General features: G+C 34.4%; 1 protein-coding gene across 5 annotated transcripts; it reads right to left on the bottom strand.

Annotated features, from left to right (window-relative positions):
• Positions 1-1,909: 1,909 nt before the first annotated feature.
• LOC145011675 (Alkaline-phosphatase-like family protein) lies at positions 1,910-8,671 on the bottom strand. Of its 5 annotated transcripts, none has more exons than XM_078970406.1 (22): positions 8,371-8,669; positions 8,084-8,157; positions 7,657-7,979; positions 7,541-7,575; positions 7,078-7,199; positions 6,822-6,911; positions 6,567-6,686; positions 6,407-6,490; positions 6,221-6,298; positions 4,978-5,103; positions 4,814-4,903; positions 4,682-4,717; positions 4,519-4,574; positions 4,290-4,425; positions 3,760-4,195; positions 3,591-3,682; positions 3,017-3,518; positions 2,773-2,908; positions 2,630-2,671; positions 2,393-2,558; positions 2,221-2,304; positions 1,910-2,139 (listed from the first exon to the last, which is right to left on the bottom strand). In XM_078970406.1, the coding sequence occupies exons 3-22, from the start codon at positions 7,938-7,940 to the stop codon at positions 2,035-2,037; spliced, it is 2,820 nt and encodes a 939-aa protein (XP_078826532.1). In that variant the 5' UTR covers positions 7,941-7,979; positions 8,084-8,157; positions 8,371-8,669; the 3' UTR covers positions 1,910-2,034. The 5 variants fall into 5 exon arrangements, 4 of the variants coding, with proteins under 4 accessions (XP_078826532.1, XP_078826531.1, XP_078826530.1 ...); XM_078970405.1 differs by having other exon boundaries at positions 8,084-8,260; XM_078970404.1 differs by lacking the exon at positions 8,084-8,157.
• Positions 8,672-12,399: the final 3,728 nt, after the last annotated feature.

The raw sequence follows: 12,399 nt of genomic DNA on the forward strand, positions 1-12,399 counted from the left end.
TCTCTTTTCTGCCTCTTTTTTGTTCATAGTGTGGATGCCAACAATTTCGTTGACCAGGTCAACGATTTTATTTGGTGTTGATGCTTCGGATACCGTTTTTTTCCTTTTCATTGTCTCTGAGGTGGTGAGGTCATGTCTTGGTGTTGTTGGTCGAACCTGGGGGGAAATTGTGCATCCGAAGATGTTGTGTTGGCTTTGGATGAAGAAGTTTTGATTCGTTTTGAAGAATGAGGCATGGATTCTTCACCGGTTGTTTTTACTTGCAACCATTTTGCATGCTATTTCAAAACAACCCAAGCTTTTTCATGAGAAAAAGATTTCTAATTACTAAGTCTTTGTTACTCGCTTTGTGCATCTTTTAGAGCATCGACATCGGATCTCCTGCTAGCAAGACTGTTTATCTTACGATTATAGATGTAGTTGAAATCATTGAATTTCTTTTGAAGGTATTTCCATTTTGAGTTTACTATGTTCGATACGTCCCACTAGTTGAACATTAAAATGTTCTAAAACTAGCTCCCAAAATGCATCCGACCTTCGGTGATTTCCATGTTTTTTTATCTTCAGAAACATCGACAAACGCCCTAGCCAAAGTCACCTCTTACTTTTCCAACCATTTTGTGACTTTTGACGCTTTGTGTAGTCACGTTTGTTCCCGGCAACTGGTTGTTGCTCATTGTTATCTTGTTCGAGAGCAGGCTCGTCGTAGAATCTGATGATTCTATGTTTTGAGTATCGTGGTACTAGGATACATCGGGCGGAGAACTTTGGAATTACGTTTCAGGAGCCCCTTGAGAATAATGCATTTATTAAGTAAAACCCATATTATCATGTGGAAACGAAATAAGTTGTAGCTTTGTCATAGCAGGTATTGTTAATAGTTTGGGTTTTGCTGATAGTGTTGGTATTGTTGATAGTTTAGATTTTATTGGTAGTTTTGGGATTGTGGAGAAAAAATGGAATTTCTTTACTTGAACCGCCTTGCTTCGATTTGCGTTTTAGGATAGAACTGCCTTGTTTTGATTTTCCTCTGGAATCCATTGAGCGGAAATGAGAGAAATATAAGGACTTTATGGAATTATATAGAGAAATAGAGAGAAATATACAGATAAAAAAATTTAGTCAAACAGGACAATTGATGCATGCATGCTTTTCCTCGAGATTCTTCACCAAACTCATGGGCTACATAACCCGCTATCTCATATTTTGCTCGGCCCAAGCACCCCCCCCCCCCCCCCCCCCCCCCCCCCCCGCGTACCACTTGCCCAATTCATGTCTTCCCAAGCCACTCCGCCCACCCTAAGATTATAATTATGTCACAATCATTTTTACCGAATAAGTATTTTGTGTAGTAGTTCAACCATAATAGTATTGTTTTTGACCGTTTGTTTTAAAATTGGCAAAATGCAAAGAAAACACAATATATTGTTACCATTTCGTCAATTTGGGTATCAAACTATTATTTTTTTTCATTGTTGTAATGATTAGCTCAATAAAATACATAAATCGATATCTAAATGGGAAAAGAAAACCACACTTCATAAAATAATAAGACACAATATGCTGTTCTGCTGTAATCAAAAAGGTGTTTTAAATAATTATATAGTTAACGATGAAACAGTGAAAGATACATATGCTTTTTCAGTATTTTATATACGCTTGTGGTAAACATAGATGTTATGTTGCATGTGTTGTGGGACATAGCCTTTTAATATTTTATAAACTTGGCCATTAAATAATTGGATAGTGGCAAAATCATGTTCTCATGTTACATTGTTCAGATCTCAGAATGATTGATGCTCAGAGCATGGACTTTTCTGAAGCCTCATGTGCGTTCTTAAAGAAACATTAAATAATTCTCAAAAAGTAAAGAATGTCTTACTCATTAACATGCTTCAACAAATACATATATATAAAAAAAACACCCTTTAATCAACAAAAAGAAAATAGATCACAGGGATATTTACGTCTTTTGCATAAAAGAGTGGGAGTAGGTTTAATACATGTCAAACACAATAGAGTCTGTTTTGTTAACTATGTTTGAACAAAATAGAAGAGGGATGAAAGACATATCAAGACATCTGTCAAAATGAGTCCCACAACATCGAAAACAAATTTTGGAGCGAATAATCCCCAAACCTAAAAAAAAAAAAGTGGAAAAAGATTCAGTTGAGTTGAATAATTGTTTTTTAATATTTTTTTTAATAATTGTTTATATACCATCAAATGTCGTCTTTGGATTATGACACATAGAACAGTGAATGTGGTTGTTATAGCCATAATAAGCCCATATATCAGATAAACCTATATAAAAAAATTAACAAACTATGATTTCAAAGAGATTAACAAAATAAAGGGTTAAAATTAAATAAAACAGGTTATAAAAAATAACCTGAAATAATTGGATTAAGGAGTGTGGTGTTTGTTTGGGTTTGATAGATGAGTTATAATTGTATGCAACAAGAAATGGAAGTCCAAGAGTTGGAAGAATATGAGAAAAGCCATATGTTTCGATTGTTAGAAGGATGGCTTGGGGTATAATAGTAAATTCATCAAACCTGAAACAATTTCACACTTTACTACCAATTTAGAAATTGTGTGATATTAAATAAATAAAAAAAACACTAACCCAACAAATGCAGCAGCATACCGAAGTCCATCAAAAGCACACCTTCATAAAGAAACAACTAACTTTACTTAATACACAAATAAATGAAAATATGGAATCCAAAAACCATTATAAAAAATCTAGAATTTCCATTAATTTCTTACCAATGACCAGTGCAAAAGAATAAACATGATCCAAAAAGGCTCCATTGAGTAACAGAGGAAGAATAGCAAGCTAAAACACCAATTTTAGCATTCTTTTGATCCTCTTCTAGGCCTTTTAGCCTTGATATCATCCACCCTACAAAAACAATAAAGTAAAAGATTGTATGAAATGGTTGATGGGGTCGGGGTGGGGTAGGGTGGGGTAGGGTGGGGTGGGGTGGGGTGGGATGGGGTTAGGGGGTACCTCCAACAACCAAAGCCAAAGCAATCCAAGGACCTTGTCTCCCAGACAAGATCATGAGAGTAGAGCTCCATGAGGATAACATAGCAACTCCTTTCATCATTGTTGTTTCTCCCCATTTTGCCCTTTCAACTTCCTCAAAAAACCGAAAAACTACTAGTGACAATAACTGTGCGATACCCATAATGTAAATTACACGAGGGATGACATTGCCTTTTATGACATCAAATATGGGATGTGTCATATTTGATAAGTTACTTTCTAAAATCCAATGTAATGCAACTAGAATGTAACTAAATATACTTCCTGTAATAACAAGTTTCAAAACCCATTTACAGGAAGCAATGCTTTTGTAAAGCATGTAGGCTAATATGATCAAAGGTAGCAATGGCGCCACGTCAGCAACATACATCTTGGAGTCCAGTACTTCATTGGAACCTTGCTTTGATAAGTTGAGTTCTATTGTGAATCTTAGGATGGAGATTATTAGAATAAATGTAGTTGCCTGTGAACAAGAAAAAATAAATAAAGAAAAAAAAAAAAAAAGATAATGAACAAAATCGTAATTTTTCCTTACTTCTAATATCATCTTCTTTCTCATGATTGAATGGCGTAAGCTCAGAACACCAAGAGACCCCAAAAGAAAACTCGTCATTTTTCCTTCTTCCACTAAATCAGATAAAAACAAAATATTTTCAAAGATGAGGATGAGGGCATTTACGTCTTTTTGCACAATCATCACTTACATATGTAACTATTTGATAAGAAGCTACACGCACGTGCAGCCACTAAAACACAGCTCACGATCAGCGCAAAGGAGACAGGACTAGTTTCGTTAGGGGCAAATACGTCTTTATGTACGCGATCCACCTTCACGATGAAAAGTAAATGGACGAATATGGACATGAATAAAATCCCAAAACCGATGCCCATCGTCCTTAAATTAAATTCTGTGAACTTGGTGCGTGCCAGCTCAGCAACACTTGATAAAAAACTAGAATATAAATCTATTTGTGTTTTGAGAGAATCAAATGATGATGTGGCATGGAAGGAAGTTGAGTTTGAGTTTGAGTTTGACCAGGTGTTGACTGCTTTAGCATACATTTCCTCTACATGCTTCAAGTCATCAATGGAGAAGCCTATAACTGATGAAGCTGTGTAGACATCTATGTATCTCTTCACCTACGTGAATATTAGAAAAAAGGAAGGGCTAGAATGTAATTTTACAAACGATAATTTTAAATTTTTGAAAATGTATTCAAGTTAAAATGTTCACCTGCCAAGAATTGACACAAAGTACTTTTGCATAATTTTGCATCCATTCTTTGACTTTTTGTTGACTGAGGCCTTCTTCAAGATTCTTCCATGTTCCAGCTACTAAACCATATAGCATTGGATTAACACCACCAATGCTATTTCAGTAAAAAAAAAAACAACAAAGAAGTTTTAATTGGTGAAATAAAAATGATCAAATTATATAAAAAAAAATTTTATATCATTTATACCTTCCATAAGGAAAGGGGATCCCAAGTAAAGCTGACACTGTTGCAGCAAAATCAAGCTGGAGAGTTTAATTAAGTTAAGATTTTATAAGAAAACTGAAAATCATTATAAAGAAAATCCAATATATGATATGGAATTATGCATTAAGAATATAGAGAATCAAACCTGTTGAATAGAACTAACACAAACCTTCCTTCCAAGCTGTGAATACAACAGAAAAATGAGTACTAGTTATAATAAGAGTAGGGGTAATGTTGTCAAAAACAATTATTTAACAGAATAAATAGGAAATAGTACCAGATCTAGTTTACAAGATGAGGCATCAAACTCTGATGGAATAGGAAGTGGAGGCTTTTTCAAACTCATTGCAAAAATTGATGTTTCAACCTGCATATATCATACCTTACAATTTATACAATTACAGATTTACAAATTTACAAATTTAAAATATTATTACATACCTCTTCAGGAGTTCCACCACCATGATCACCATTTATAGTTTGTCCATGATCACCCATAACAAGAAGCAAAGTATTTTCATGGAGGCCACCTTTAGCAGATTGGCTCTGAAGCACTTCCACAACTTTCTGAAGTGGAAAAATGGCACCAATTCAATCAAAAGTGTGAGAGAAAAGATTATAAAGAATATAAAGATAATTATATATCATTTAATCTATCATATTTAAGGTTTAAAAACTTTGTGATTTGGCTCCCTATATATAAAGCTAAATGCAGGAAATAGCGATGTACTTCCATTTATTTGTGTGTTATTGTATGCTGCTTTCATTTATTTTTAGGGTTAATCTCGTAAAAGACCTTATAATTTGTGTTTTTTCCGGATTAAACCTCAACTTTATTTTTTTTCCTGAAAAAGACCTTGTATTTTTTCATTTTTCTCGATCTGGCCCTTTTATTCATCTTTTTCCGAAAAACTTGTAAAATGTGAGGGTTTTTTCAGGAAAAAAAAAGAGTAAATTACACGAATGGTCCCTATGGTTTGGGGTAATTTGCATGTTTGGTCCCTAACTTATTTTTTTAACTCGGAAGGTCCCTATGGTTTGTTTTTGTTATGCGTTTGATCCCTACTGTTTATTTTTGTTACGCGTTTGGTCCCTATCTTATCTAAAAAGACTATTATTTAAAGAGGAAAAAATGATGGGGTAGGTGAGGTAATGTGACGGGGTGGGATTAGGGGAGTGTTTATTTAAATAAATTAAAAAAATCAAGGGTATAATAGTCTTTTTAGGTAAGATAGGGACCAAACGCGTAACAAAAACAAACAGTAGGGACCTTCCGAGTTAAAAAAATAAGTTAGGGACCAAACATGCAAATTATCCCAAACCATAGGGACCATTCGTGTAATTTACTCAAAAAAAAACTAAAAAAGTCGAGGCTTTTTTTGCGGAAACAGTTAGAAGGGTGAGGTTTTTTTGGAAAAATGACAAAGTTGAGGGTTATTTCGGAAAAAATGAAAAAAAAAAAAAAAAAAAAAAAAAAAAAAAAAAAAAAAGACAATAGAAGGCCTTTTATGAGATTAATCCATTTTAAAGCATTGTATTTCCAACCTTTTTCGAAAAATCTAGCCAATTATAATTTATAGAATTGTACTTTCAATTTGTTTATTTATTAATGCTGATAGAACTTGTTAGATCACTTGAAATTTAATATCACCTAATTTACACAAGCATCTATAAGGGCATATACCTCCAATTGCTCATTATACTGCTCCAGTTTCTCAATCATTTGAGCTGAATCAACACCAAATATATGTCCAGCATGATCCTGTTTCACCCAAAATAAATCACCACCATGCTTATTCTCATCTATTATATAATCAGAAACTACATACTAAAACATCATCAAAGTTTATTTCCCAATAAGGACACATACCACACCAAGAAAATGTGCTATAACTACATCCCAATCATCATCATACAGGGTTGGAACTAAGTGACTGATACAACCATTATCCACCTGGCAAACAAATCGGTTACTTACAAGAACTTCAATCAATTGAATATCAAATGCAAGAACAAAGTAAAAAGCATACTGTATCCAGATCTTTAACATTAAAAGAGGGGTAGGGATATGATTTATTGAAGTGATTGGGAAACAACTGTGTCCAAGTATCATCTCCCATCATTACAATTCGTTTTCCATTTGCAACAAGCTGTAGATGGAAATATAATAAGAAATGGGCATTGAGAATTTCTTAAGAAAACCAACTCAAATCCCTATAAGGAATTAAGGATCAGAAAGAAAAGAATGATGATACAATGTCATATCATGTATGATTAAACCAAACCTGATGTATAAGATTATCTTCAACAATTGCAGGGGCACCAAAGCTATTCCCTATGTCGATAAAAGTTGGAAGTCCACCTGTTGTCAATCCCTGAAAGAGTTGAAGTTAAAATGTGCCACATTTATCACTTGTAAGAAACAAAAAACAATTTAAAGGTTGCTGATTGATTAATGATTATAACCTATGGTTTGCTCCATTACATTCTTTTTACTACTCCCCTTTATAAAAAGTATGAACTATAGTCAACTATGCTCACCTTCAAACGCTGCAAACTTGTTGTAGGTGGATCTGCAATAGCTTTGAAGATCCTAGCAGCAGATTCTGGATCTGATGCAAGTTTGTGTAGCACTTGCAGTTTGTCCATCCATGGTTTCTTCTCTGTAACATTCCCGAAATACCATTTCAATAAGCATCATTCCCTTCCCATGAAAATTGGTATAAATTCTATGTTGAGATAACCTCAAGTTAAAGTTAAATATTCCCTCTTTATCATAACAAAACATAGATATCGTTTCTTGTGTTCATAAGGTTCCCAATTTTGTTTAATTTTAGGGATAAAAACTGAGAGGGAACAGATGGATAAACCCAAATTTCAGAATTGTGATTTGTGTAGGCAATCACAAATCTGTAATTTCTAGTTATGTAGGTTTTCTTTTGATCTTTCTCATCTCAATTCAGAGCTGTAAAGTGATTGTGACATATTCAATGCATAACATTACCTTCAAAGAATGTACTTGGAGCAACAAAATCAATCCTGAAAACCGAAATGTTAAAAAATCACTTCACATGAGTAGAGAGGGAATATTTTTAACAGAGAGAGGAGAGAGAAGTGTGCCTGAGAGCATCAAGAACGATGATAACAATGCGATCAACTGCAGGTTGAGTCCAGCAAGTAAAATTTTCATGGTTGCTTTGAGGAGATGAAACAGGAAGTCCACAGGGAGATTGGGAAACCTGTGAACAATGACTGAAGTGTGGAAGTTCTGTTCTTGTGAGGAGGAAACCACTGGTGAAGAGTAGTATGGCAACACAATGGAGAAGTAACACAGAGAAGAACACCATGAACACCCATCTCTGGTCACCCCAGGACTTGCTCCTCCACCACTCAGTCAATGACATTCCCTTGTAGACGAATTTTTACTTGTGACAAACCAAAACCTATGCAATCACGAAACAGGAGACGGATGTTGGAGAAAAAGCTTCAGTGAATGAGCATATGAGTCAGCAAACTTTAGCATATGATCTAGCTATAAAGAACAAACCAAAGCCTTCTATAAAACATGATCTAGCTATAGGAAACAACCCAATGCCTTCTACAATAGCAGAGAACTTTAAACTACAATGAATAAAGCAGCATCAATGAGCACCAGGAAACTCAAAATCGAGACACTTCTCTCAGGCATTTTATCAAACAGCTAGTGGGCCTTTATTGCAATCATCTTTTCAGCGGAAATTACAAAAAGAGAAACAGATTGGTTCAGCAACATGTACTAGAAACAATAAATTGCTTTAGCAACAGGTACTAAAAACAATAATTTGAATTACTTACTTGTAGTTTGATGTCAGCAACGGAAGCTTTACGGAGGCATGATGGACTAGAAAACAATATGATGAACAGGCCTTCTCCTTTCTATTCGTCTCCCTTCTAATATTGGTTTTCTTTCGATTGGAGAAGCAGCGCCAATGAAGAAGAAAAAGTGAAGTCGATGGAGAACAAGAACGATGGCAGTGATGGTGATGGTTAATTGCGAACAAGCAATGTCAGCATATTGATCATCGGCGTGGAGAAGCTATTTTCAGAAGGAGCGTGTTTTTGAAAGAAGGGCAAACGAGGATTCTTTTACAGCTTTGGATTTCATTTTGAATCTCGAAATTACTTTTAACAAAAACAAAAAATAAAAATAAAATTTGAATACTTATCGTGATTAAAAAGTCTAATTAAGTTATCATGGTGGAAAAATAAATTTTTAAAAAAAATGTTTGGATTAATTTTTATAGGGAAAAAAATCAATAAGTCAATAAGTTATTTTTTAAAAGTATTTGTTTTAACTTTTATATATATATATATATATATATATATATATATATATATATATATATATATATATATATATATATATATATATATTTTCTTTTGTAATCCAAAAAATGATAAGGGTTTTGAAAAGTCATAACTTATAAATTTCTTTTTTGAAGAGTGATGACAAATTATTTTAAAAGTCTTTCATATTGCAAACATTTTGTTTAATTTATTGATTTTTCAAAAAGTAATAATTTGTTTTTATAAATAAAATCTCAAAAACCTTCTATGAGGCATAAATGGTGTATCAAATGACACTCCTTCATACTTATTTTTTTAATGAACCCACTAAAAGGCTTATCAAATAAGGCTTTTTAAATATTATCTTTCTTAATGAACCCAGTAAAAACCTTATTAAATAAGACTTCAACTGTTATTTATCATAATGAACCCAATAAAATGCTTATCAAACAAAGCCTTAAATAGTATTTGGTGTTAGTTTGAATTGTTAGATCAAATAAGGGGGTGTATGGGATTGTTTATTTAAACTGTAACACCCTGTTTCGAGTCGTTTCATAATTCTGGGTCGAGACCCAAAGATCAAGTATCATAAGTATTTGGGCTTTGGGAAAGAGAGGTTTAGACCTATTCGAATGTGGGTAATGTAGATTTGTGATCTAAGAGTTCGGTTTGTGTTTTGGAGTCAAAGGATAAAATGGGAAAAGTAGTGTTTCAGACTTTTTAATGAATTGTGGATTTTTGTTCGATGTGTTTCAAGTCAAAAGTAATCACATAGGGTTGTAGAGCTCCTTAATACCTTTCCATGGATATAAAGATCGTCGAAATCAGAGTTCAAACGAAGAAGTTACGACCGTTTGAAGTTTGGACAATTTTGGGTTAAACTGTGTCCGTTGGGCATACTAGGGCATCCTGAGTACGTTAGGCATACCAGGAGTACGTTGGGCGTACGCGATCAGTGCCCAAACCTTATTTTTTTAGTTTGAGCCATATTTAAGTTCATTAACTTCTCCAAACCCATTCCATTCTCAGCTTCCAAATCTCCAACACCCTCCCATGAAACCATAACCCTAGTTTGAGCCTTGTGAGCTAAAAGAAAGTGTTTTGAGTACATTGGATTGTGCATGGTGCACATTGGAGACGAAGGAACTCCTTGAAGAAGTGTTGGTTGTATTAGAGCTTGTAGATCTGGGCCTTGTTCACCTTGATCTCTCTTTTAGAGGTATAAAGTTTGAATCTTGATGATGTATTTGTTAGATCTAGCTAGTTTTGGATGTTATGAGCTTTTGGTCATTTTAGTGCATAAAGTTTAGATCTTGAAAGTTTGTGACCTTGTTATAGATAAAGTTTGAAACTTTATCCATCTAAACATCATTGTGATTCAGATCTAAAGATTTAAGACTTAGACTTAATGAATTAAGTTGAAAAAGATGCACTTTTGGTCCCTTTTTATACTTAAAGGACGGATCTTTGTGGTTTGGACCACTGTAATGGATAAAGTTTGAAACTTTATCCATTATGAAGCTATTGGGATCCATTAAAATGTGATATTCGTCCTTCTATTTCTTCCATGCAAGTGTCATGATGTCTTAATGGATTTATATAGTTAAGGTTTTGGCTTTTGGATCTTTTCTAGACTTGGAAAGTCATAAAGGTGGAAACATATGACTTAGAATGATGTTGTGTGTAATATCCCAAAATTACAGGCCCAAATTTTCATTTTTAAATATATTATTATAAAACCAATAGTATAAGAAAACATCCATAACATCATGTCATGTCAACACCAAAGTAGAATAATCAAAACATGTTATCGTAAAACAATATCAGAGTGTAATCCCCAAGATCTCGTGTGCGGAAAACCATAGTGTGATGCGCTGCGATCAAGCCAACTCCTTTCCTTTAAACACGAAGTACCTGAAACCAAAGCTAAAAACCGTAAGCACGAAGCTTAGTGAGTTCCCCCATCATACTACATATCATACAATCACAAAAGCATACATACTATCGGACAATTTTGGGGTGCCCGACCTACCCGGTACGACCATTCTGGGGTGCCAACCTACCCGTATCAAGCCATTATGGGGTGCTAACCTACCCATGTCAAGCCATTCTGGGGTGCTGACCTACCCGTCGATCCTAACAACCGACCCTCAGGGACTATTCCACCCCTTACTACTACTATCACATATATCATAACATAAACATACTATCAGACATATCTGGGGTGTTTGACCTACCCTTCGGTCCTAACAACCGAACTCTACTACTATCACATATAACATATCATGCCAGCATATAACATATTAGGTAGTATCAAACCTAGATGATATCACAAAGACAATCATCTAACATACAACTCCTACTGGTGGACCGGCATTGTGGCCTTAGACCCACCGCTACTGGAAGGTAACTCACCTCACACTGCTGAAGTCCCAAAGACATAATCACACACTTGGTGAAGTCCTGCAGACTCGACCCCAGCTGCTGGCTGACAGATTCCCGAACTGTCAACACCAAAATAACACCCAATTAATAATTGGGTCCCAATACATAACCATAAGTACATTCTTTGGGTAATTACTACATTACCTCTAGCTTGGCTTATTCGAGCCCAAGCCCCAATTCAAATATTAGCCAATTTATCTGTCACACCCCAAAACCGGAACGGCGGAAACATTCTGGGGTGGATGACGTCATGTCAAGTATCACAACATATGCAGTATAGTAATCAAAGTACAACAACCATTGCATTAATAGTAATAGTTTTACATGGTTTACATTACATTACATCATCAAAGTAGTACAAGTAATAATATAGGTGCAGCTTGGTACTAAACTGTCTTCACCACAAGCACCTGGAATGTACCTGTCTAAAGCTAACCTGAGAATACAAGTTATTTGAAAAGTGAGTATCAACAATTTTACAAATGTTGGTGAGTTCATAAGTATTTAGTGTCATTTCATCCAAATAATTTTAAATAAGTAGTAGTTTTAAAGTATACTGTGACAACCCGATATTTCAACTCTTTGTAATGGCCTAATAGGTCAAGTATTGTAAACATTTTTGAGTTAATAAAATTAACTTTGATAATAAAATGTCCAAAAAGTTTCTATTTAAATTCTTCTATGTTTAAATCTCATTAAACCATGATCGTACGTAAAAAGAACGCCCAAATCCGACTTCGTATATTGAAGTTATGATTTTTCCAAGTTCAGCTTAGCAACAGACAGCTAAAAACTCGAAACGGAGATAGAGCGACATTTGGCCGGAATGACCTAAACGAGAATCGAAGGTCTCGACAATGGTATTTCAACGGTAAAAAGTCTGGCAAAAACCGACGTCAGATAAAGAAGTTATGAATTTTTAAAGAGATTCCTTAATCACGTCATTTTAATAAATAAATAATAAAAATAATTTCGGAATTTGCCAACGGAATCTAAACGAAAGTTGTAGATCGTAGTCTCACCTTCGCAGGGATATAAAGAACGTCGAAAACGGAGTTCGTATGAAGGAGATATGAATTTTTGAAGTTTGAT

This window comes from Lactuca saligna, chromosome 8, assembly GCF_052625555.1.
Source record: "Lactuca saligna cultivar CGN05327 chromosome 8, ASM5262555v1, whole genome shotgun sequence".
NCBI classification, from domain to species: Eukaryota; Viridiplantae; Streptophyta; class Magnoliopsida; order Asterales; family Asteraceae; genus Lactuca; species Lactuca saligna.

Bases quoted from the DNA above. Each gene is read 5' to 3' on its own strand.
- LOC145011675 (XM_078970404.1), bottom strand. From the start codon at position 7,940: ATGTCATTGACTGAGTGGTGGAGGAGCAAGTCCTGGGGTGACCAGAGA. The intron at 4,426-4,518 runs GTATAAATGATA...TTACTGAAATAG, and splicing joins ATCCCCTTTCCTTATGGAAG to CATTGGTGGTGTTAATCCAA. The intron at 2,909-3,016 runs GTACCCCCTAAC...TTGTTTTTGTAG, and splicing joins TTTGGCTTTGGTTGTTGGAG to GGTGGATGATATCAAGGCTA.